Source organism: Lycorma delicatula, chromosome 2 (genome assembly GCF_047948215.1).
Source record: "Lycorma delicatula isolate Av1 chromosome 2, ASM4794821v1, whole genome shotgun sequence".
Lineage (NCBI taxonomy): Eukaryota > Metazoa > Arthropoda > Insecta > Hemiptera > Fulgoridae > Lycorma > Lycorma delicatula.
The window spans coordinates 233,008,002-233,033,901 of record NC_134456.1 but is presented as its reverse complement, the minus strand read 5'-3'; the positions used below and the strand labels follow the sequence as shown (position 1 = coordinate 233,033,901).

The 25,900-nt window shown below is 30.1% G+C and overlaps 1 protein-coding gene across 2 annotated transcripts in view; it reads right to left on the bottom strand.

Annotated features, from left to right (window-relative positions):
- LOC142320388 (uncharacterized) overlaps positions 1–25,442 on the bottom strand; it is a 31,230-nt gene extending 5,788 nt beyond the window's left edge. The window contains exons 1-6 of one of the 2 annotated variants that reach the window (XM_075358094.1): positions 24,885–25,442; positions 20,441–20,571; positions 11,693–11,924; positions 8,908–9,112; positions 5,509–5,744; positions 493–789 (exon numbers count right to left, since the gene is read on the bottom strand). In XM_075358094.1, coding sequence (XP_075214209.1) covers positions 5,563–5,744; positions 8,908–9,112; positions 11,693–11,924; positions 20,441–20,571; positions 24,885–25,073 — 939 coding nt within the window. In that variant the 5' untranslated portion in view covers positions 25,074–25,442 and the 3' untranslated portion in view covers positions 493–789; positions 5,509–5,562. Of the gene's footprint in view, positions 1–492; positions 790–5,508; positions 5,745–8,900; positions 9,113–11,692; positions 11,925–20,440; positions 20,572–24,884 lie in introns of those variants that run through there. The other variant, XM_075358095.1, reaches the window with a different exon arrangement.
- Positions 25,443–25,900: the final 458 nt, after the last annotated feature.

Here is a 25,900-nt window from a genome sequence, read left to right as displayed (position 1 = left end):
TGTTTTGATTTTGATGTATGCACATTGCTTGAATTTTGTTATGCAACTTTAATTCATTTCTGCCTCGTCTTCAGACTGCATTGATATCACCATGCACATAATAAACTCCAAACCTATACGGTCTGACTTGTGACACTTTAGGCTATAAACTGCTGGTTGCCGCAAGTTGTTCTATGTCTTTGCTTTGGTGTGCATGTGAACAGTGCATTACTTTTGGGACAACTCTCATATATGTAAAAAATATCTCGTATTATTTTATTTCAAAATGAAATATAACAAAAAGCAGTAATTTTAAAAGTTATGAGGTTTCTAAGGAAATAATACTTCTCTGGAAAGGATAAGGAAAAAACATGCTTGACTACCAGAAACAGCACCTAACAAAATACATAATATTTTAAAAGAAGAAGAAAAACAATTTCCAGTTTCTGGTAAAACAAAAAAAAGAATATAATTAAATTAGTATAATTTAATAGATTTTATCAACACCATTACCTGAATAACATTTTACTAAAATAGTAAAATATTTATTTAAAAATGTAGTTCTTGAAATTAAAGATATAGCTCTCATAATAGAATCTTCTCTTTGCATAGCTAAATTAGCTTCTTCCAACTTTTTTGTAGTTAACAGTAATTCATCAAAAATCTGTTCTTTTGGCAGAACAAACTTACAAAAATCTTCATTGTAATTCAGAAAAATTTCAGACAAGTCCATCCAATACACACAACAATGTTGTGTTCCAACTAGAATTATATCAGACATGCTTGACAACGTACAAACACTTTGTACAGCTGTAAAAATAGAAAAATTTCATAATTTAAACAACATAAGCAAAGGAAGTAGTTTTATATTTAATAACAATGAATAGAAAAACAAAAATAATGATATAAGTAACTTACAATACAAATAAAATTACATTATATAGAATCAAATTCTAGTCCATACAGTTAAAACTGAATATTGCAATATTACTATTACTAATAATAATAATTTACAATCTGTTTTAAAAATAATAACTGTAACAAATAAAATTCTATTTGTGTAATTTGTAATTTTTCAAAATTTATAGAACTATTTATAACATCAACTATAAGAAAAAATTAATTTTATTTATTTATTTGTATAGAAGATATTTAACCTAAAATATTTATCTAATTAATAATACAGGTCAACAAAAAAAAAAAAATAATAATTTGGAACTGAGGTAAAAGTGAATTAGAATGTAATTTTTATGCTGAACGTTAAAATGAAATCAGTTTTTCTTCTTCACCCTCAGATTTTTTTTTTATGACCTTTAAAATATTGAGAAATTTCTCAAATAATAGAATACAAAAATAATAATTCCTACCTTTATTTTGCAGACATTTATGTTTATCTTAATTTCTTTTTTCTTACTTTCCTTTTGTGACCAGTTAAGTCTTCTCTTTTTATCATCCAGCAGTATTCACTCATTATAGATTCATCCCATCTGCCTTGATAACATTGTTCTTTCTGCAATATATCTTGGTGGAACCTATCTCCTTGTTTGTCATTGATGTCACTCAAGTTTAAAGGGAAAAAGTACAAAGGAGAAAGTAAAAATGAATTTTCAATGACATTCTGCAGTTTCTAAGAGTTCATTTATAAGCTGATCATGATTTTCAGCTTTTTTTTTCCAAAACAACCAGTAACAACATTTTTGAATGACTTCCATACTGCTAGTTCATTAGGATTCAGTTTGCTGTCAAATATATTTTCCTGAATTAATTTTCTTATATCTGGCCAAATGAATATTCCCTCTTTTAATTTGGTTCACTTAATTGTGAAAAATCTCAGATAATTATTTAAAGCCGTCTCCATCTTTATCTAATGCTTTTACAAAATTCTTCATTAGGCCTAGTTTTATTTATAAAGGTGGTAAATTAATACGATTTGCTTTGACAAGGGGAATATTGAAAATAATTTCCTTTCCTTGGGTAAAGTGATTTCTTTTTGACTGTGTAGTATCTGTAGCCAAACTATACCGCAAGCACAAGAAACACATACAATTCATAAAGCCACTCTGGAGAGCGAGAAGCCCTATTGCTTTCAGGTCAACAATGATTCGCCATGAGTGTTCATCATACTAATAGCTTTTAAAATTTTTGACATACTTTCATATGTTTCTTTCATTGCTACAACATGTGCTACTGGTATAGAAGACAACTTATACGAGTTATGCAATAGCACTGTCTTCAAGCTCGTTTTGATGAGTCTATAAATGCCAATCATGAATAATATATTCAATATCCAGTTCAGACATTTGCCCCCCTAACATCATGGCAGGAACAAATTAAACCATCTCTTCTAAAGTATTTCAGTAAATTTTCATTTCGATTTCTTTAAACTGAAATTTTAATATCCTTGCTTAATAAATTCCATTCTTTAAGACGTGAACCAACACGTTCTGCTACTTGTTTCGACAAATACAAGTCTCAAATTAGATTGCTCAGTTCTGCTTGTGATGAGGTGAGGGTTCAGTATTTGGTTTTTCTGGAATGTAATTAATATTTACTGAAATTAAGGATTCATCGGTTGAGCCTTCTGGGGAATCAGAAATTTCATTCCAAGTAATTGTAGCAACCAGAATCGGTAAATCAATACCATGAAGTGTCTGAACGAACATTTGGTGTACAATGTTCGCATGCTTTTATTGTTTGAATTGAAACTGGTAACATCTGTTAACCAAAAATAGCAGTTATCATAATGGTTAGTAGGCTCTCGCAAAATCATAAGTATGCCAAAAGAGCAGATGCCCTTTTTTCCTTTTAACCACTGGGTTACTTAAACGTAGCGCTTGATGTATGCTACATGTGGAATCCAAGATTTATCTTGGTCTCCCAAGGAACAGTTAAAATAATGTTTGCAAAGCTGTTTTCAGCAGATTCAATACTGGTTTTCATTGACTTTTTATGGTGAATTCTACAAAAAACATAACAAAAAAATTTTGAGAATTTTTAGCCTAATTTTTATTCACTGTAAAATTCAAAATGTTTTAATGAATGAAAGTAAACTGAAATATTACAGAAGTAATTACTTAATTAGAAAATTAATTAAGTTTTAATTTATAAATACTTAATTACTTAAAATACTTTATAAAATTGTTTCACCATGGAGCGCAATAAAATACAACGTGGAAAACACACACACAACTTAACAATTCTTTATGTTCAATAGAATAATGCCAAAAGTTGTTTGGTCACAAAAAACTTTCACTAAATTTATGGCATCACTTATGAAACAATCTTTATGATAAAACCACTACCACAACTAAAGAACATAGCAAGTCATACCTACAGCTGAACTCACACTGAAGAAAATTTCATCACATTGAATTTCTCATTACTTGACTCACTGACATGTCTGCCTTGACATGAAATATCATTCAACTGTCATGTATCAAATATAGGTCTACAGCATGCATTACAACATAAATCAGATGTGAATAAGTAAACATACAGACACTAACTTATTTGTATTGTTTGTTCCACAAATGACGGAACAAATAAATTTAAGGGGTTAAGATTTAAGAATGTTACAAGATGGGTTGTTTCAGATTCATATACAGATTCAGCATATAAAATACTATATAGAATACCTACTCCAGATATTGGAGTAGGAAAATCACACATTTTGGTAATGTGTGATTTTTGGAAGCAATGACACAAAATAAAAATTTTGTGTTAAACTGAGGAAAACTTTCACAAAAACATCAACGTTTCATCTTTTTGAAACAAGCTTACGGAGATGATGCTCTAGGTTTAACACAATGCTATGAATGGTTTTCACAATTTAAAAGTTATCAGTTAATTGAAGATGACCCTCAACCAGGAAGGCCTTCAACTTTAACTGATGACACCCTTGTTCAGAAAATTAACAATCTGGTGCCTGCAAATCGTTGATTGATGGTCAGAGAACTTGCAAAAGAGGTTAGAATCTTGTTTAGATCATGCCGTGACATTTTGACTGAAAAATTGAACATGCACCGAGTTGCAGCAAAGTTGTTCCTTGTTTGATGACCAAGTAGCAGAAAGAATATCAAGTGGATGATGTTAGACAGCAACTTCTTGAGCAAGCCAATGATGATGAAACATTCATGCAAAAGTCATAATGGGGGACAAAAGCTCGGTTTACAGCTATGAAATTGAGACAAAAGTTTAATTGTGACAATGGATTAGCAAAGGAACTCCAAGCCCCAAGAAAGGACGTCGTCTCAATCCAATGTCAAAGTGATGCTCTGTTTTTTCAATTTCAATGGAATTGTGCGTACTATCAAGGCGTTTACAACAGTTACATGAAAAAATTCACAAAAAGAAACCAGTATTGTGGCAAGACAACTCATGGTTCCTTCACTGCAACAATGTGCCTACATAATCAGCTTTGTCAATTCACCAGTTTATGTCAAAAATGAGATGATTGTCCCCCTTCAGCCTCACTACTCACCAGACCTGCCTCCTTGTAATATTTTGTTATTTCCAAAATTAAATTGGCTTCAGGAATGCTTCGTAAAGTGGAAACACTGCTGGAAAAATTGTGTGAATAGGGAATGGGAGTACTTTGAAGGGGACAAGGACTAACAATTTGTAAAATTAACAATAAAAATTAAAAAATCGTTGTTTTGTTACTTTATAATATTGTTGGAATTATAATTTTTCTTTTACATTTTTTCTGCTTTTCTTTTGTTAATTACTAGTTCTAAAATTTCTCTAAGATATGAAGTTCAGTTACTTTCTGAACAGACCTTGTAACATGAAGATACTTTGTTATAAATAATCAATTAGTACTGGACTGTTTTAGTGTAATGATACATACATAACCTGAAATAATTTTAATATTAAAAGTATTTCCAGTAATATTACAAGAAAATTAGTTGGGATAAATAATTTTATGTTAACATCATTTCTGCATTTATTTTTATTAAAACCCAAATAGGTTTCTCAATTTTTAAATTTCTTGTGAATGATTTTTTACATATGAATGGTTGGTTGTTTAGTAACCCTACTCATATTTTAAATAAAAGTTAAACATAACATTTTTGAATAACATTAACATTTAAAAAATAAAAGTGAAAATAAGACTTTTTATATTTTTAGTCTTATTATTTCTGAGATCCATGTCAAATTAGAGCACCAAATTATATTAAAATTAGTATTATTAATATTTAATATCACTAATTAAATAAGAAAAAAAATACTACTATAAATTAGTATTATTTATATTTTATATTTATATTTATTTAAATTAATTCATGATAAAATATACCTTAAAATTAATAAATTATTTTATTTTAACAAATATTTACTTTTAATTAAAGCAATTAGTAACTGTTAAAATAATTAAAAGTGTATTTAAAGTTAGTTTTATTTTTTTAAGTTCATTTTACATATTTCTGTTAATATAAAACCATTGTAAGTAAAAAATATTGAAATGGTGCTCACAAAATGAATAAAAATAATGAGCTAAATAAAAGATACATAATATAAAAATCTCACCCTTCACTTTAGACTTTATACTAGATTCTTGAATTACACCAGTATCATCAAATTTTATTTGGTTAACATAAAATCTGCTCCATCAGAAGAAACAAGAATTGATTGATTCCTGTTAAATAATGCAATATATACTGGGGCTGATATGTACAACAGTTGAGAACTTTTTCCAGTTAGCATTATTAAAAGTCCAGATGAAACCAGCACAAGAATTGAAGAACATTTTTGCAGTTCTTTATCTGGAAAATATCCCACTATTGGTAAGCAATTATAACGGTTAACAAATATGAGTGATAAAAACAGCTACTTTTCTTTCCAATGAAAACACCTACATTACACCTCACTTCATTTTCAACAATGGAAAATGTTTGAAAAATGATAACAGTTAAAGAAAAGGATAAGAAAAGTTTGACAATTCTGGGAAACAGGAGTTACACATCCTGTAAGTTCTTTTTACACTCTGCAGTGTAAAAATATACTTTATATTCTGCAGGCAGAATATAAAGTATAAAATTATAATGAAATTAAACACGAGGTTATCTACCTCATAAGGATTTAAGAAGATGTAAAATTGATGGAAAAGAGCTACCCCATTATAAAAAAAAAAAAAATAATGAAGATACAAATATATCAAAGTTTCCTTCAATTTCAACATAACTAATTTTAATGGTCTATATCAAGTGATAAATATAGTAGTAATTGCCATTAAAATCACAGTTTAATAAATTTGTGTTTTAAAGCAAGAACAGAAATTTTGTATTTAAACAAATATTCATGAACAAGTAATTCTAAAGTGTGTTCAGTATGTAATGTGAGGGAAGAACATATAACAGAATTTTTGGTGATGTGCCCAGAGCTATGAAAATTTAGATTGTGGTATTGAAAGAGACAATGGAAAAAATGAGCTGCAGGGTTACCTAAAATGGAATAGTTGGTAGCAACTAGTTAAATATTGTAAAAAAGACATGAATTATTCTAAAAATAAGACATGTATTGTAAAAATGACATGAATTGTAAAAAGACATGAACTTTTATTTTATTAAACAGTTTAATAATTAACATTGGCTGTTGGCCAACTTTTAGTTTTGTTTTAATTTATAATATTGTTCGAATTATCAATTTACTTATTCTGTTTTTCTTTTGTTAATTAGAAGTTTTACAATTTCTCAAACAATCTAAAATCCAGAGGGATTATCTGTGTAAAAGAATAATTTTGAGATATAAATTGTATGGTACATATTTAAGTGTTTAATACAGATAACTATCACTATTATTAGCAAGTAAAAGAAATGAGGATCAAATAACAACAGAATTGCAGGTAAAGTAAGTAGGAACCACCTTAAAGATCGGCAAGTAAGCAGCAAAAGAGTTAAAATCTGATAACTATCCTAATAATGAGAATCAGAAAGGTAATAGATCAACACAATTAATTACATGCTTAAAATTAGTGAACCTAAAATAAAAGCATATTCCTTCTGATCAAAAGAATTAAATGTTTGGAAATATTTATTTTAAAATTTACTTCATCTTTACATATTTAAATTAGTGTATCATTAAACATTAAAAAAATGTAATAAATAGACATTTTAACACATTTTGTCTAAGATATTAAGAATACTTTATTATTAATAATAATAATATAATTTTAGTGGTATTATTACAGTTGATAGATATTACAGTTTGTAAATCAAGATTATTTCAGTTTCCTGTGATGCTGTATTTCACATACAGCATCACAGTTTGTGGTGCAATCATATGAATAGACTTTGGAATAAATCCTTACCATACATGTGTAATGTTTGTCTACAATCAGCTTAGCTGAGATATAATGTAGGTGTTTAATTTATACTGCATAAAATTCTTAAGTGGTCTTTCAGAGCAAAAAATCCAAAAAAACCTTCATATTTGTAGACAGTTTTGAATTTATCATACATCAATAAATACTAAAAAAGAATCATAACTTAATTTTTGGTGGCCTGGGTTGGTTATTTATGTAAAAAAATTTTTAAACAAGAGATCAGCATTCGAGTTCATCAGTAGGTACTGTTAAAAAAAAACAGACAAAAGTGGATACATAATCTGTTTTTGATCAACGAATAACAGAAAGACCAATAATCCTAAATGATGCTACACACATCATCCTCTCTCCAGCTCTGTACAAATGTACCTTATGCACTACAATATCGTAGAGGTACATTTCACATACTTCTATATTGTTGCACACAGAACATAAATACAGTTTTAGAATAGGTTATTTTGTGCAGGTTACCTCTATAATGGTAGTTGGTTCTTCATGTCCGGTTGTAATCTGTGAAGGAATAAACACTCTCACTTTGGCTGGAATTCCCTCTTTATTACTTTTTTATTAAATTTACTTCTATTTTGATTTTATTTCAATAATATACTGTTAACTATCAATTAAAAAAATTCAGAAGTCATTATTCTTTTTTCAATAGGAATTAGGTTTGTAGAGATTTCTTCAATCTCTATTATAAATGTTAAATGGTTATAACCCTTGGAACCCATGGATTTAATTTTTTTGAAATTCAAGTTTGCTTCTTCTTATAAGATAGTGAGTGTACTTGCCAATTATGCAGTTAAATTTCCAAATTTATTATATTTTATGGTTTTCAATTTTTTTTACTGAATAAAGAAAGAAAAAAATTAAAAGGTACTTTGTTAAAATATACTAACTTTTCATTCCATACATACATTTATATATATGATTTAGATTTTATTTACTGAACCAATTTTGCAGTATGATATAGAAAAATTTTTACATTCGATAAAAATATTAACATATATTTTTATTGTCATATCAATGTTTTAGGCCGTTATCAGAAGGGTCAATCATAAGACCAAATGATCTAGCTTTCTGATCACTTGACAGGATTTCAATTTTATACTTTGCTATTATTATTATTATTGCACTTCATCTTGGGGTTCACCATCAGCACACTACATCATTCAAAAAGGGGATTTTTCTAAATTTAGTAATTTTATTTCTCTATCTGATTCAACCTTAGCAATTTTTACTTCAAATGTGATAGTTTTAAACTTTATATTTTCACTAGTCTTCCAGTTTCCTGTTTCTTTGTACAGTCAGTTCAATTCCACTCCTGATGAAAGCAAGTTCATAAAGTTAAATTCCCACAATTATGTCATGAATAAGTCAGTTACATTACACACAAACACACACACACATACACATATGCACATGTTTTTCAATTTTTTTATAATCTACATATTTTATATTTTTTTTATAATTTGTTTTTTAAATTTTGGAACACAGGGGACTTTCCAGTACACATTCACAGAAACAATTGCTCTTATTTTTCAACTAAAATAAACTCCATAAACTAAACATGCAGTAACATAAAAAGAAAAGGATATACCTATTACCAAAGTTATAATCAATAGCTACAATAGGTTGTAATGAAGAAAATACTGTATGAGCCTGATCAGACTGTTGTGTAATGGAAAAAGCCAAAGCTTGTCCACAATTTAATCCAATAACAGGAATTTCCACATCATTCTCATTTAAAAATGGGAAATATTGTTGTTTTAATTCTTCAGACAATGGAACATCAATGCATGTAAACACAACCTGAAATAATACAACTTTACAGTCTTAAATGGAAGATAAATTTTATTATGATGAAACCTATGCCCTGTCGGAATGAAACTACAGTCCACAGATAGCAGTATTACTTTTGTGTAAACTACAAAAACTGCTTTATTTCATACTTATCAACAAATCTTCCTTCTTTTTATTACCTCAGAATGAACACATTTGTTAGATTTTATTAATATATAAATATAATGAATATATACTAAAATTATTGTTTGTTGCTCAGCTTTTATTGTCACTTCATTTCAATGTAGGGTCAATCCATTTGAAGTGAACCAAAAAACCATAAGCTGATTGCTTGATCAATTCATAAAAAATTTTAACTTACCCAATTGTTTCCTACATGTTTCAGGACCTTAAAATTATTTTTTTTAATTTTTCATTCATGCAGTTTACCTGTGGTGACCATTTTTGTTACGGTGTGCACATCTATTTCTGTGGTTGTAAGGGTTTACAGAAAAAAATCATCACTAGAAAACTGTTGGTCCTGGAAGGATGAAACAAAAAGCAATTTATTCTATGTAAAAGATTGGTCCACTGGTTTATTTACCTATCTGTTTTCTTTCTATGAGAAAATTACCAATAAAGTTGAACATGAAAAACGATGAAATTTCACTTTAGATAATTTTTTCAAGAGGCAGGGATGGCATACACAGTTTAAATTATTTGTTTATATGTAGATGTATGTTAGCAGTTTTACCATAAATAGTATTATTGGTTTTATATACTTACCCCTTAAGTTTTATGAATTTTTGAAAACTAATTTTTTTTTAAATTCAAATTTTGGCTTCAAATAACTCTGATAGGGCTGGTGATAAAAATCCCAAATTTGCACAACTTGCAGTGTTTTTGTAGATGTTTATGACAAATAAAAAAGTTCCTTGTGTATTGTACTAAAAAAAAGTAATAACTTCTCAAGAATCATGAAAAACCTGTTACAAGCGATACCATTTTGACTCAAATAATTAAGTGCTCCAAGGGGATTTCTTGTCTTCTTGGCATTTTAATATTTTTATACTTATTACTATAGTTGAAAAAGACTTATTTGAACCGTTCAAATGCAGTGTTCATGTTATAACAAGCGCTTTAAGTAATTTCCAGTCATCCGGAACATTCATGTTGCAACATGCTCATTTATGCTTGTTGCAACGTTTAGCTTTGCAGTTAAAGATTGGTCAGTCTGACATTAGTCAGTGACCTGAATTTGTGAATTTAGTGATGAAAACCAACTTATTTTTTTACATGTTAATTCAAATGTCACTATTTGTAAATATCATGAAAAAACATTTTTGTCAAAATTCAGTCACCTGTATGGGCAGTTCTGCTGTGACCTTTTGAGAACTCATAAAAAAAAAAAACAATTAAGAAAACTTCCTAACCTAACCTAACCAAAGCAAATAACATTAGAGCAAGCTCTTAAATAACATATTTTTCCAAATTTAAATTTAGTTCCTGGAAAGTCTCTTCATGTTAACCATTTCAAAAGTATTTTTTCTAAGCAGAACAAAGTACTATATGAATGCAAAAACCAAGAGCAATACAATACACTGCCCCACATCATAATGTTGAACAATTGGATGCTGCTTGCAGCATTTTGGGTGTATCACCTCCATCAAAATTCAAAAAATTAAGCACAGATCAAAGACCATCAGCATTAAAATTTAAAATAAATAAGGTATCTGAAAAATAATAAACTTCCATTGCTACAAAAACAGGCTCTTTCACAGAAGAATAATTAAAATTTTGCAGCAATTTATTTTTCTTTAATAGTGTTTATAAAAATAAACCAATATAAAAACAAATTCTTGAAAAAATATGTATGCTACTCATTGAAATCTCAAAATTTGAATTAAAAAAAAAAAAAATTTAAAAAATTCATAAATATTTAGGAGAAAGTATATCACTATTAATATTATTTATCGTAAAACTACTAACATATACCTACATATAAAAAAATAATTCAAACTGAGTATGCCATTCCTGCCTCTTGAAAAAAATTACCAAAAGTGAAATTTCATCATTTTTCGTGTTCAACTTTATTGGTAATTTTCTCATGGAAAGAAGAGAGATAGGTAAATAAACCACTGAACCAATCTTTTACCTTGAGAAAATATGAATAAATTGGTTTTTGTTTCATCCTTCCAGCACCAATATATTTTTAGTTATGATTTTTTCCGTTTGTTTCATTACAATTATTATTCAGTTATTCTATATTAGAAGCTATCATCAATCAGTTCAGCTGATACCAGAGTGGAAAACAGTAGCATCAGTTACTAAAAATGGCCACAAAAATGACTGAATGTATTATGATGTGAGCTTTTAAAATGTTATATGAAAATAAATTTGGTTTATCATTAAAAATGTATAGATTCAAATGATTTTCACAACCAACCATCACGAACAAAAACATTACAAATTTACTAAAGCTACCTTCTCTGCTATCTTCATCATATGAAAGTAAACAGAAATGTAAATTTAAAAAAAAAAACAACATATTTTTAATTAGTGAACTCATTAAAAATTATTTTATTTAAAAATATTATTAATAATAATTACCTTATCAACAGCAGCTTCTAAAAGAGTAACAGTATACAAACAACAAAATGTATCTAGCATGTAAACATGTCCTAGTAAATTCTCAGAAAAAACTGAAATGGCAATAAACTTCTCTTTAAAAGCTGAAATAGCAAGTAATGTATCACACTGACTAAAAATCCCTGTCTTAGATTGTACCCAACCAAACAGACAACCTGGAGATAAATCAAACATGTCTACATCACTGGAACACCTAAAAATAACAAAAGATTTTACAATAATCAAGTACAAAATTTATTTACACAACAAATTAAGTAAAATTTAATTGGAAAACAATTTCTTATCTTATTTTTTTGTGTAACAGCATTGACTTTGATTGTCATAACCATTTTGCCAAAAAATACACCAGGCTATTAATGCTTGACACAAGTAAAAATTACAAAAACAATCATTTTTTATTTCCTTTTGGAGACAGTCCTTTCGTAAGATATGTGGTATCTATCAATACAGTATCACAATGCTTAAATTCAGTAATGTAATACACAAAGATATCTGTTAAATAAGATGATTATGTTTCTATCTCTTAAGAGAGTAGTGAAAACTGACTACGAACTTTTTGGTAGATATCTTGGACATGTCTGAATCTACATGATAAACATCAACCCTTTTGGTCATTCAGTTGATCGAGTCATTGTTTACTACAGTTGCATAACAGAAAAATGCTAAGTTAAAAAATTTGAAATTTTTAATAAAACTGAAGAATTTGAAAATGCTTTATTGATGGTTTAATGATTTTATTCAGACTAAGTATCTCATGCTTGTGTTTGAGTAACACAACTTAATATTTCAATTCAGTATCGCACATTGTATATTGACAGACACTGCATGAAAATGTTTGGACAGGATCTCAACATGAAAACGTTTTGTGTAAAGATGATCCCAAGGATTCACACACCAGAGAAAAGAATGCACAAGAAAATCTACACTGACATGCTGCAACTTGATACCAACCCAAAAAAAACCAAACAACTTTTAATGAAACCTCGAACTTCCAGTAGATTCTGAGATCGAAACAGTTTTGAAAAACTGTTTTTGATCGACAAACGTTGCTAAAATCAAACAACCTCCATGTTTACTGGATATGGTCCCAGAGCATTATTCTAATCTATGCTTAAAGGAACACATTTTGAGTTAGTTGCAGTAAATAAACAATAGAACGGCAGATGTGTTAAAACATTAAACAGAAACTGGTCTGCACCATGCCTTCAAGCAGTGGAAAACAAGAATTCATTGGTATGTAAGAGCAACTGGGGCAATAATGAAGGGAACAAACATCACAATTTTAATAAATATAAATAAGGATGAGTTATTGTATCAATCTTGTTATTTAATAGATACTTCTTGTAAATGTCATCAACAACAAATATGCAAATTAAACAAACTGGGTGGAGTAACATAATCTAAAAGACAAAACTTTCATTTTTAAGGTACTGCGATAGTAGCAGAGAACAAAATAAATTACAAAAAAGCTTGCTAGAAAGCTTACATAGAACTTATTACAAAAGCTTAAATAAAATAGAGAGTCATATAAAGTAGTTTATATTTAGGATTTCAGTCTTTCAGATGTAAACACCTTTTTTTAGAAAAGTAAATTTAATTTATCAAAATTTTACCTACATGTTCAAACTGTAAAATCCTTACTAAGATGCTAAAGGCATTGTGGATTCACACTAAAGAGGGTTTCAACAATCTAGAGTGATCTTTAGACCTAAGTGATGTACCTGTAGTATACTACGGCAATTTACTCTAAAAAATCTTTTAAGATTTTATTTTCATGAATTTCTCTTAAATAACAAAGAAGAAATTAATGTTCTCTTAATCAAGATCAGAGATATCTTCTGTTGGAATTTCTTTGACACCAGCAAATTTGTAGATCAGTGGAATATAACACTAGTTGATTTTAAGAAGCAACTGACTACTGATAACCTCTATGACAGTGAATTAAAATTGTCATTGACCCACAAAAAGACAGAGATTAAACAGAATTTTTTGTTTTTATTTTTGACTATGAAGTCAGTCATAGTTTAATTGTGTTAATAAAAGGCCCTACTCAATTTAGAAGTGTATCATAATTATTCAGAGACTGATTCATCAGTTTAATTTTATTCTATTTGGTGGTACTCATACACAATCACAGAATAACAGCCTGATATAGATAGTGTAATGCAACAGATTCATCCCTTTCTGGTATGAAGAATCATATTACCAAGCAAATGAGGTGGTATCAAAAAGTTCCTGGACTATATTCAACAATGAAGCTGTGCAATGCATTTAAGGTCTAAAGCCTACTCAGTCAGTCTACCAGGTTTGCAGAGTCAGTATGGGCAGATGTGTTCAGTCAATGTTTGATTTTATAACTTCATCTCAGTACCAATCTGCTGTAGCTGATAAATCTGAATAAGTTTTTTTTTTTCAGGGGTGAAAAATATTTTCATGTTGTCATCACCCAGTAAACAAAAATTAAAAATATAAAATATAACAAAAATAAAAACTTAAACAAAAATATTAAAAATAAAAAAATATGCAACTACTATCACAACTACCTATAAAAAATTACTTATAACTACTATCACAGACAAAATATTAAAAATAACTAATATTTAGTGTATATATATATATATATATATATATATATATATATATATATAATATATTAGTTATACTATTATATAATTATCTGATTATATATAATAGATCAGACTCATTGTCATTTACTGTTTCTAGAATTCATTTGAAATTTAGAAAGTGTGAAAGGGAATCTCTGTTTAAATATGTAAACCATAACTTCACTTTCTTTACAAACGCATTTATAAAACTTATATCTGAAATATTATGATATTTCTCTTGAAATTCAAGATTTAACTTGTTTAATTTTGACATGATATCTGCCAGGACATATAAATCTAGTAGTCATGATATATCATTAAGTTCATGAAAATATGGTCCAGGAGATAATTTCAAAAATCTCTTATTTCATCTAGCAGACAGCAGAATTGTTTCAGTGTTTTACCCGTACTAAGCCACCATACATCTTCATGAAGAATTATGTCACCATACCAAGTATCTGATATATTCAAAATAATTTGAAACAATCGATAATGTGTAGAAGACGATCTGATATAGTTCACACGAGTTACAACTTTCATGACATGATCAAACTTTAAAACCTTTGCACATAAAGCTTCCTAGTGGATAATGCAGTGATAAGAAATAAATTTTGGAAATGATTCATCCTTAGTACAAAGAGATAGAAATCCATCACCCCTACCAATCACAGAAGACACCACATCTGTTGTTATAGCAACAAGCTTTGAAAGTTACTATCTTTGACAAATTTAAGGAATGCATTAAATATGCTTACTCCCCTAGTTTGACCATGAAGTGGCTACAGTTTGAGAAATGCTTCCTTCATTTTGAAATCATAGAAAATAATTCTAATAAATATATACAACTCGACAATATCAGACATGTCAGTACTTTCATCAAACTGGAGTGAAAAATATTCACATTGAGACTACAAATTATTAGAAATCTACTTAACCCACCTAGCAACAGTTTGATGAGACAATTGTAGTCCTTTAAAGGAAGACATAAGTGCAGATTTATCTTTGTGACCTTTGAGCAGAGATTCAGCAGCTGTGATCATTACTTCTTTTATTACTTCCCAATCACTAAACGGTTTTTTCCTTTTAGCTAATATGTAACAGATTTTGTAAGAAGCTTCTGTCAACTAGTGTTCTGAACAGGTTCCTGAACACAGATTGTTGCAATTGTAATTTAGATTTAAGGTCTTTCACTTAAATCAGTTAACAATTCACAGGAAATTTGTTATTTAACAGTTTGTGGTTCGTCAAAGATTTTGCTCTATATTACTTCTTTTAGAAACAGACATGCTAGCATTACACAATAAACACACAGGTTTTCCCCTATATTCAATAAAACAATATTGATTCTCCCATTCACTGTTAAAGCTGTAAGTTCTTTTAGCCATGTTAAGACTACACTAGATACTATGTTAATATAATATCTCATAATTTAAAGAACTTCACTTTAAAAACACTGATAACATGTGGAATGTATAACATATCAGGGTCAAATTCATCTCCTTATTGGCTGAAGACTTAATTACTTTGAAAGACAGAAACTCACTGGTTTTCCTAAATAACCAAAAATTCACTGGCCACACCTACAAGCAAATTAATTTAAAAACTCTCTCTCACGAGAAACATATGTTTCTATTTTAGAAACATCACATTAAAACTTATTAAAATAGATGTTAGGAAATACAAATAATGAAAGGGACTCAGTTTTACCAAAGAACAGAAAATTCACTGTCTTTTAAAACTGTTAGGTATATATTTATTAACAACTAACTGGCCAGAAATGACTATCAATAGTTTAATTAATGTCTGAAAAATCTGTGGCTTTGTGAATAATGCAACAATTACTAGAAAAAAAAACTGTTTTTTTAGAAAATAAGTTTCAAAAGAATGTCAGTTTGAAATTTATTACAAGGAATGCTTGAGTGGAGAGCAGACCACCAGATGAGTAACAATTAGATAGCTTGTTCTGTCAAGCTAGACCCCCTTGTTAGGAGGATCTTAGAGATACTTATTCCATTACAAACATGGTTGTAAGGAAATGGATTTGTCAACAACAATGACAAAGAAATTAACACATATTACAAAGACTGGCAGAATTACTTCTGTTGAACTACTGTAAAATATAACAGCTAAAATATATTTTTTATATCCTTTTTTCAAGATGTAACATATAATGTTACTTTAAAATATGAATTAGTATTAAAAATTGGTAAATGGACACAGGCACTAAAGATGAAACGAAGGGTGCCATGGCACCCGTAGGACCTGGGTTGGGCAGTGCAATCTAAAAGCACCTGTATTAAGCCGAAGGAAAGCATGATGTACATCATCCAGTATTTTAAGCTCTGTATAATGCGCTGAAGAGTAGGCAACACAACCATAATCTAAATGGGAACGAACTAATGAATAATACAAATGCAATATACGTGACCGATTAGCTCCCCAATTAGTGATGCAAAGGACTTGCAGCATATCCAAAGTTTGGAACATTTTGTTTTTAATTGTTTGATGTGTTTGACCCACATAAGGCAGCTATCAAAAACAAACCTAAAAACTTGACCTCAGGAGAAATAACAATTGAGAGAAACTTGCAGAGCAAAAGGGTCCTGCAGGCTAGAAAAACTAAACAGTTTGTTTTCTTAGGTGAAAAGGTGAAGTCAGTAACCCTAGACCAAGCTTCAAAGTGAGATGTAGTTATTTGCAGTAGACTATCTGCTGTGGCTGTTGGAACGGGTTGTAATATATATAGCAAAATCATCAATAAATAAAGAACATGAAACAGGTGGCTGTACATATTTAGTAATACAGTTGATAGTTATAGAAAATAAGGTGGGACTTAATACACTTCCTTGAGGCACTCCATTTTCCAAGATGACGTTTAGTTATAAAGTTATCTACAACAGAAACACAGAAAGTTTGGTTATTTAAGAAACCCCTAATAAAACCAAGCATATTGTCCTTGACTCCCCATTTTTTGAGGATGTTTAGAATACCACATGGCCAGGCTGTGTTGTATTCTTTCTGATATCAAAGAAGATAGTAATGAGGCGCTGGTGGAGTAGGAAAGCATTTTGAGTAGCTGCTTCCAATGACACTAAATGGTCAATGGAAGATCGTCCTTGTTGGAAACCACACTGTTCTGGAGAGAAAAGTTCATGTCTCTATAAGTACCATGTAAGCCTGTGGTTCACCATTCCCTCTGTTACTTTGAATAAAATGCTGTCAAGAAAATAGGGCAGTAGATTGAGGGGCATGTTTTGTCTTTACCAGGTTTAAGTACTGGTACAATTATGGTTTCTGACAGACAGGTGGGAAGACTTGTGTGGACAATAAAAACATAAATATTCAATAGGTGTTGTAGCGCTGAATTAGGAAGGTGTGACAGCATACAAAGACAAATGTTGTCAGGTCCAGGAGAGATGTCACATGAGTTTTTTAGTGTGTGACAATTCATTAAATGCAAATGGAGCATTTAATTCACCAGACGAATCACCAATGTTTAACAATAATACTTCCATCTGTATCTTGTACTTCTGAAATTCATACATGTTTGATGAAGTGAGAAACACCGAACGGTAACAATCTGCCAAGATATTAGCCACTGCAGAAAGTGACGAAAGGAGTTCTCCTTCATGAATAAGCCCAAGAATAGTTTGTTTTGGTTATCCACAAATTGCATGAATCTTTTTCCACAGCAGACGTGGCAGTAATGTGCGAGATAGTGTCCACGTATTTCATCCATGACTTCCTCTTAGTGTCTAAGAATACCAGATGACATACTGCTCTAGCCTCTCGGTACAAACTCAGATGTTCAGTTGTAGGCCTGCAGTTAAATTTGTGCAGCGCCTGCTGTAGTTTGCTAATAGCATTTTGGCAATCATTCCAACAAGGAACAGAACATCTAGGATTGTGGGATATATCTATTAGCATTCTCAAGTATCAGGAACGTAAAAGAGGTAAGTTGATCAAGAGCGTCTGCACAATCATACTGTGATGGGAAGGCTTTATGGTAATCATTCCAATCTGCCTTTTCAACAATCCATCTCCATGGCTTCCTGTTCACCTTGGGGTCGACACCAAAAGCAGTAATAATTGGCCTGCGGTCACTGCTGCAAAAGTCATCACAAACAGATCAAATAAAACTAGAGTAAACTCAGTCAGCATAAGGAGAGGTTGATGTTGGGCAATGTACTAGCTAATAGGGAAGTGAATGTGTATGACCCATCAATCAGTAGACAAAGGTCCAAGTCTTGTCTCCCTCTGTTTATCATATTTCCTCAAGAGGAGCAGAAAGATGAGCCCCAGGAAATGATGGGCACTGAAGTCTCCTGCCTACTATTAATGATGGTGATAGGATTTGTGTAAGGAGATTTAATATATCAAGAGCAGTGAACTCAGAGTTTGGCGAGAAATAAAAATTGCAGATATGCGATTTGAAGGGATAAAGATGTTTACTGCAACCGCAGGATTGAGGATATCTAGTGATATTCGTAGCAGATACCTCATTCTGCATGAAAACAGCAACTCTTCCATTCTCTCTAAATGACAGCTGTCTCTCGCAGAAGTAGTTTCTGAACGTTACTGCACCTTGTTGGAGAAGATGCATTTCTTGGAAGTACATTATTAGTGATTCAAGTGTGCAAGTCAGTACTCTAACATCTTCAATGTGGGACCAAAGAACCTCGAATGTTCCATTGGATAACGATCATAAATACGGGTAATTATAGATAAAGAATTACAGGTAAATGTAATAAAAATTAATTGTAGGTGATCCAGCTTTTCTTGAAACAGGACAACCGAAACCTTTGAAACACTTAACCTTGTATGATTCTGTAAAGTTTTAAAAGGCATTTTTCAGCTCCAACACAAGTTTTTAAGCTACATGAAAGTTTTGAGGATCGTAGAATATCAGTTGAAAATGACAACTGCTCAAAGAAGCCAACCAAAAAAAAAAAAACCCAAGCAATTGATGGAAAAAATTTATAAGTTCACTCATAAATGGGGACTAACATTGAACAATTCATAAGTTATAAAAAGCTTCTTTCTTTTTCCTGTTTTGCCTCCGGTAACTACCGTTCAGATAATACTTCAAAGGATGAATGAGGATATGTATGAGTATAAATGAAGTGTAGTCTTGTACATTCTCAGTTCAACCATTCCTGAGATGTGTGGTTAATTGAAACCCAATCACCAAAGAACACCGGTATCCACGATCTAGTATTCAAATCCGTGTAAAAATAACTGGCTTTATTAGGACTTGAACGCTGGAACTCTTGACTTCCAAATCAGCTGATTTCGGAAGGCGCGTTTACCACTAGACCAACCCGGTAGGTCAAAGTTATAAAATAGCTGGAATTAGTTTAGGGTCTGATAAGAACTTTAACTGAGAACTTGAATGTACACTGTATTGCTGCAAAATTTGTCCCCCATTCAACAACAACCATGTATTGATGTTTGACAGAATCTACAGATAACTATGATCAAAATTTCATCTCTATCATAATGTGTGATAAAAGTTAGGTTAACAGGAAAAAGCTGAGAGAATGCATCAGTCACAGAAGTTTAAGAACCTAAAATTGGCAAGACCAAATAGGGTGGAGCAGATTCTAAGTGAATTTTGATTATGAGTTCTGTGATCTCATACGGACTATTTACAAAAACGTTTTTTTATCTAGAATTATGGTTTTTGAGATGTTGAAAGATGTGATATGAAAAACTGAAATGTGTTGCACATATAACAATGCACACTGCTTACACAAAAAAACAGTTTTTGACAGAAAAAATAGGCCACTCATAACTTTTACTTTAGATCAACAATAATGTTAAAATTATATTAAACTATTTAACTGTTTTAAAAGATCTTTTTTATTTTATATAAAATAACTGAACGTATAAAGACAATTTTTATAATTCAATTCATCATACTTGAGATCAATCTCTCTCCATATTACAAGAGATTTCTGGTATCTCAAAAATCTTTTTACTAATTACCTTTGACATAAACATTCTTACTTAATTTATAATTAAAAATAAGTTTTACAATGTAAAAGCAGGTTATATTAACTGTATAACAGACTATAAAACTAATGAAATATTTTTTACTAACCTGTTTTTAGCTTCATCCAAATGATGGACTCTATAATGCAAGTCATAAATTGTACCAATTGAATCAGCAGCATATATACAATGATTTGTCATAAATATATTGATAATAGGATGTGAAAATTTTAAATCATCCTAAATCACCAAAATAAATCAAAATCTAACTGTTAATCCATAAACAACTAAATAAGAATAGCTAACTAAAAGAAAAAATATTAGCAAAGAATGTGAGATGAAAAATGATAAATTCGGACAAAGACTGTACAAATAACCCAAAAGGAAAGAGGATTGTGGCATTCAAAATTTATGGTGAACGACGGCTAGATAGACTTGGAGAAGAGGAAGTAACATAGTAAATGTAAGAGAAGAGTTGCATAAACTATTCAATAAAGTTAAAGAAAGGTCATGCAAGTTTGTAAGTCACATACTGTGATACTGAAGTATACTTAGATACTAGAGGAATGTTAAGTTTACTTAAAACCCACACTAAAAAATATAAAATAATATTTTTTCAATTCTTAATTTAACATTTTGATTTTTCAGAAGTTGACATCTAATTAACAAACTCATAAAACCCATAACTTGATGCTAAGTAACAAATATATTAAATAAAGAAATTGGAAAAGTATGTCTTTCTACTTTTTATATGGATTTATACCAGATGGGCCAACTCATTACTCTCGTAAAGGTCATTGAATACAAAACAAAAACATATTGAATTCATAACTAGCACTTTATTGAAGCTACATGATTACTTATTACACTGTTTCCCATTTTGTCAATACATTTCTGCAGATGACTTGGGACACTCATAGTTATTTGCAGAGTCATGTATTGGAATCTATTTCTTCAAAAATATTTTGAATAGCATCTTTCAAGTCCTCAATTATTTATGGTTTTGTACATAGACTTTATCTCTAACAATTCCCCAAAAGAAAAACTCCATGGGTGTAATGTCTGAAGATTTGAGTAGCATTTCTATTGCTCCTCGCCATCCAGTAACTTTCCCAACAAATAACTCACAATGTTTCACACAGATGTTGCATAATGGGTCAAGGCTCCATCAGCTTGAAAGTAAAGTTGAAGTCGTAGTTCATTTATAGCTCCAGAATGCCATAGGTTGCCAATATTTTCAGGTGCACCTCTCCCAATTACTATTCCATTCAACAAAAAAAAATCAAGGCCCAATTACTCCACAACACGAAATACCACCCCAAACAGTAACACCAGGTTCATTTAGTTGCCTCTAAAAACAGCTGCATGGTTCTCAATAGGTACACCAATATAGGATACCAATAGGTACAGCTGTCTGTGGACATGGCCCGTTAATTTGAAACCTCCTTATTACTCCAAATTATCTTAGAAAACAATTCATTATCATCACCTTCTCTTAATTAATTTAACATTGTCTTGCAAAATTGAAGCCTACGATCACCATCGTCTTACAGTAGGCTATGCATGAGACGAGGTATGTAATGTTTGAATTTGTTCTTATGTAAAATTCTCTGTTCTAGAAATATTCTGTTCAAGAGGTAGCTTATGAGTAGAATTTTTAGAACTCTGGATAACTGCTTGTAAAATTTTAAGCTTCGTTTTATCACTTAATGATGGCCTACCTGACCTGGGACAGTCTGCTGAGATACATTTCTCTCAAAACCTTTTACTAAATTATAGACAGCCTTCCATGTTGGAGGAACAATGTTGAAATGTTTATTCCACTCAATTATAACCACCTTTGTACCAGGTTTTTAAAGCAAAAACTCTTTCTTAAGTAAACATCTAACAAGATGTTGTAAACATCTTCAGAAGTTAGAATCAACAATGTTCAATGAACATAACAGCAGTATACAACAGATGTCTGATTGAATAGTAGTACACTCTGGTGTCAATAACTACCTGATAAAAACAAAATATGGTAATTTAAAATTGATGGGAAGATCACAAACAAGATTATCTTAATGTTTACAATGGATAGTGACTTCTGGCCCACTTGGTATACTGATTTTAATTTTATGATTATTTTTTTAGTAATAATTATTTAAAATATGAATTACCCTGCAGTAATAGATGCCATAATGATGAAACGCTACGAGAAAACCTAGTAAGATAACAGAATTTTATTGCTTTTTATTCTAAGGTTTCCAATTAATTTTCTTGAATTTTTAGACAAAAATAGTTAGCTTTCAGAATGACATGGGTTTATAAATTATTATGCTACAACAATCCAATATTTGGCGACAACAAAAAATCTTCCACATAAATTAAATGAATAAAAAAAATTGCCAATTTGACCAATAAAGTATTAAGAAGTGTAAACCTTGCCTTACCTATATCATTACTTTATTGGTGATTTGTCATAATCTTACATCATTTATGTCGTCAAAACTACACAAATAAATTAAAACATATGGGTTGAATGCAGTTTTTTTTAAAGAGCTACTTCTTTCCAATCAACAAGTTTTGTTACTTAAAGTGTGTTTGGGATTATGTAAATTTTATTCAATAATCTACAAACTTTCAATCAATACAATTTTACTTTTCAGATATTGTAACTACAATTAACTTTACTAAACATCTCAAAATGTTCTTTCACCTAATTAGACTAGAAGTGACCAGTAGTGATATAAGATGGAACTTGCAAACACTAAAGATTTATATATTTTTATTACAACTTGGTCTTCAAAGAAAGTTCATTTTTTAAATGTTCAACTAGTGTGAAAATGATAATAGAAGATAGCAACAGCTGCAGAATTGTTGTAAAGGTGGAAGTCAAGAATTTGATCTATAACATAAAAAATAAATTATGGTGAAGAATTTATATGAATGAGAAAATGAATTTCTTGGAGACAAATCCTGGGGCCATGTGAGGCACTTTTAAGAAATCTTACCATAAAGACCAGTACTACACTTGTATGCTTACATTCTTCTACAAAAGTTAATAATTTGTGTGCTATTCCATTTTTTCTCATTCAGAATAACTAAATAAAATCTGAAGAATACAAGACTATTAGAATTGTTTGAAGAAAACTCTGACAATAATAAGATGTTAACAGCAGAAAGTTTTGGTATATGACTACATAAGTATAAAATAACATTTTAGTAAACAGAAAGGCTTTTATCTATGTCTGCATGCAACTTAGATGTCAGCAAGCGTTTACACACACATTTTAGTTTTACTGGTATGCCAGCAAATGTCAACCTTTACATTCAAAAAAAAAAACTTAGATGCACAATAATTGGTCAGATTTGGGAAAAATAGATTAGGTAGAAAATGACAGTTTTGCATTTGTTAACTTAGCATGGAATGTTTGTAAGAAATGGTTATTATAATACACTGCAATAAAGTGAAAGGTACGGTTAGTCAATTAGTAATAATGCTTATGTGTAAACTGTGCAATCCCATCTGCAGTTTTATTCAGAGCCTACAGATAAAACTATAGATTACAATAATGTTCATTCTTTCAGTGTATTTTTAAAGTTTACCTTTTGGATCATTGCAGTGTTATTTAGAAATTTCAAATTTGTTATAAAATTGAACAAATCATTTTCAACTTCTTAGAGATTTATTCAAAAAATTACTTTGACTGGTTGCATTAGCACAAGTTTTGCATTAAGTCAAGCATTGGCAAAATTTCCTTTTTTTATTGATGAATTAATTCATCACAGATGCTTACAAAGAAACATGTGTATGGGAACATGAAAATCGATACTTTTATAGCATATTAAAAAATAAAATGTCATGCGTAACTGGGATTCAAACTCGGGGCTTCCAGATTAAAGGCCAAGAATCTATTGGTCTGCCACAGAGTTTGGCCTTTCTTTTCAAGTATGTTTATTTATATATTACCAACAAAAAATTTCAACTGATGTAAACCAGTACAATATAGGAATGCAAAACTTCTTCACTTGTACTACACTACAGAGATATTAATTGAAATCCTGTTTGCAAAGTGTAACAGAATAAATGAAACTACTGCACTGTTTTAGTTGTTATAAAATAAGTATTTAGATTACATCTGCCATTAGTCAAGCAAAAACATGTCAAATTTGAAAAAAACACTTTTATACAAGAATAATTAAGATATTTAGCAACTGATATATTAGGATATCAACAATGTCTTTAATCTGGAAGGTTCATGGAATTTTTTACTTGCTCCAAAATTCCTTTTTGGTAATATGTGGATGTAGTTACTAAAGAAAATAAATATAATTAAAATGAATTAGTAATTTAATTATTATTAATTTTCTTAGGATAATGACTCAAGTTATGTCTATTATAATAGTTATGAATACAAGAATTGCAATTCATGCTACCAAGTAACTCAAAATAATTTGAATCATATAAGTACCTGGGTAAAACATTAAACTTATTTTGAACCCTTAAATAAGACATGTTATATTCTATATACATTCTGAAATAAGTACATCACTAATTATTTGTAACATACCTTTTCTACAGTTTGTTCTTTAAACAACGCTTTATTTTTTTCATCGATACAATTAAAGATTGTAACATAACACGAATGCCGAACTGCAATAAATAACCTTAAATGATGTTTTATTTTTAAACATCTAATTCCATTAGAAATAAAACGACATCTAGAAACTATTCCAAACGAATCGCGAGTATCATCCATGGTCAAAAATTTAAACCAAACATAATAAAAATTTAACTTATGTTCAGATAATACAATGTTGGCTTCAAAACTAATCACCTAAACTTCAACTTTAATTTCCAATAGAATAACAAGAGTGAAACCCAACAGTTGATTTATTGGTTATGTTTTTGATTTATTCGTTACGCTTTTGGCGCCTAAACTGTTTCGTAGCCGGCCTCCTTGATACGAGTGGTATTGTCTCGGCCTTTCATCCAGAGATCCTGGGTTCGAGTCGCAGTCAGGGCATGGCATTCTCATACACGTTACAAATCGTTCATCTAATCCTCTCCTCTGAAGCAATACATAACGGTGGTCCCGGAGGTTAAAAAATAACAAACAAAACTGTTTCGTAGAAAAGGTTATCCGAAAACAATGCTACCTAGTGTTACTTTGAGTAAGTACATTTACTAAAAATAAAGCAGATTTTTTTGTTGTAAACCAGGGCATTTCACTTTATCTAATTTTTTTTCTCAATAACAATTACAATTGGCTCTCTTGCGGAGCCATAAAGTAAGTTTCCTGACAAAAACATGTGATAAGGGAGTCCTTAAGGAACCTCCAAAATAAGTAATACACAATAAACAGTTGCAAGTGTCCAATATGAAATTTCAAGCTCAGTCATAAATCATAAAAATTAATTTCAGCACCATATAGTCCACAAGAACAAACATTAATTTTTTTTTTTTTTGTCTTCAGTCGTTTGATTGGTTTGATGCAGCTCTCCAAGATTCCCTATCTAGTGCTAGTCGTTTCATTTCAGTATACCCTCTACATCCTACATCCCTAACAATTTGTTTTACATATTC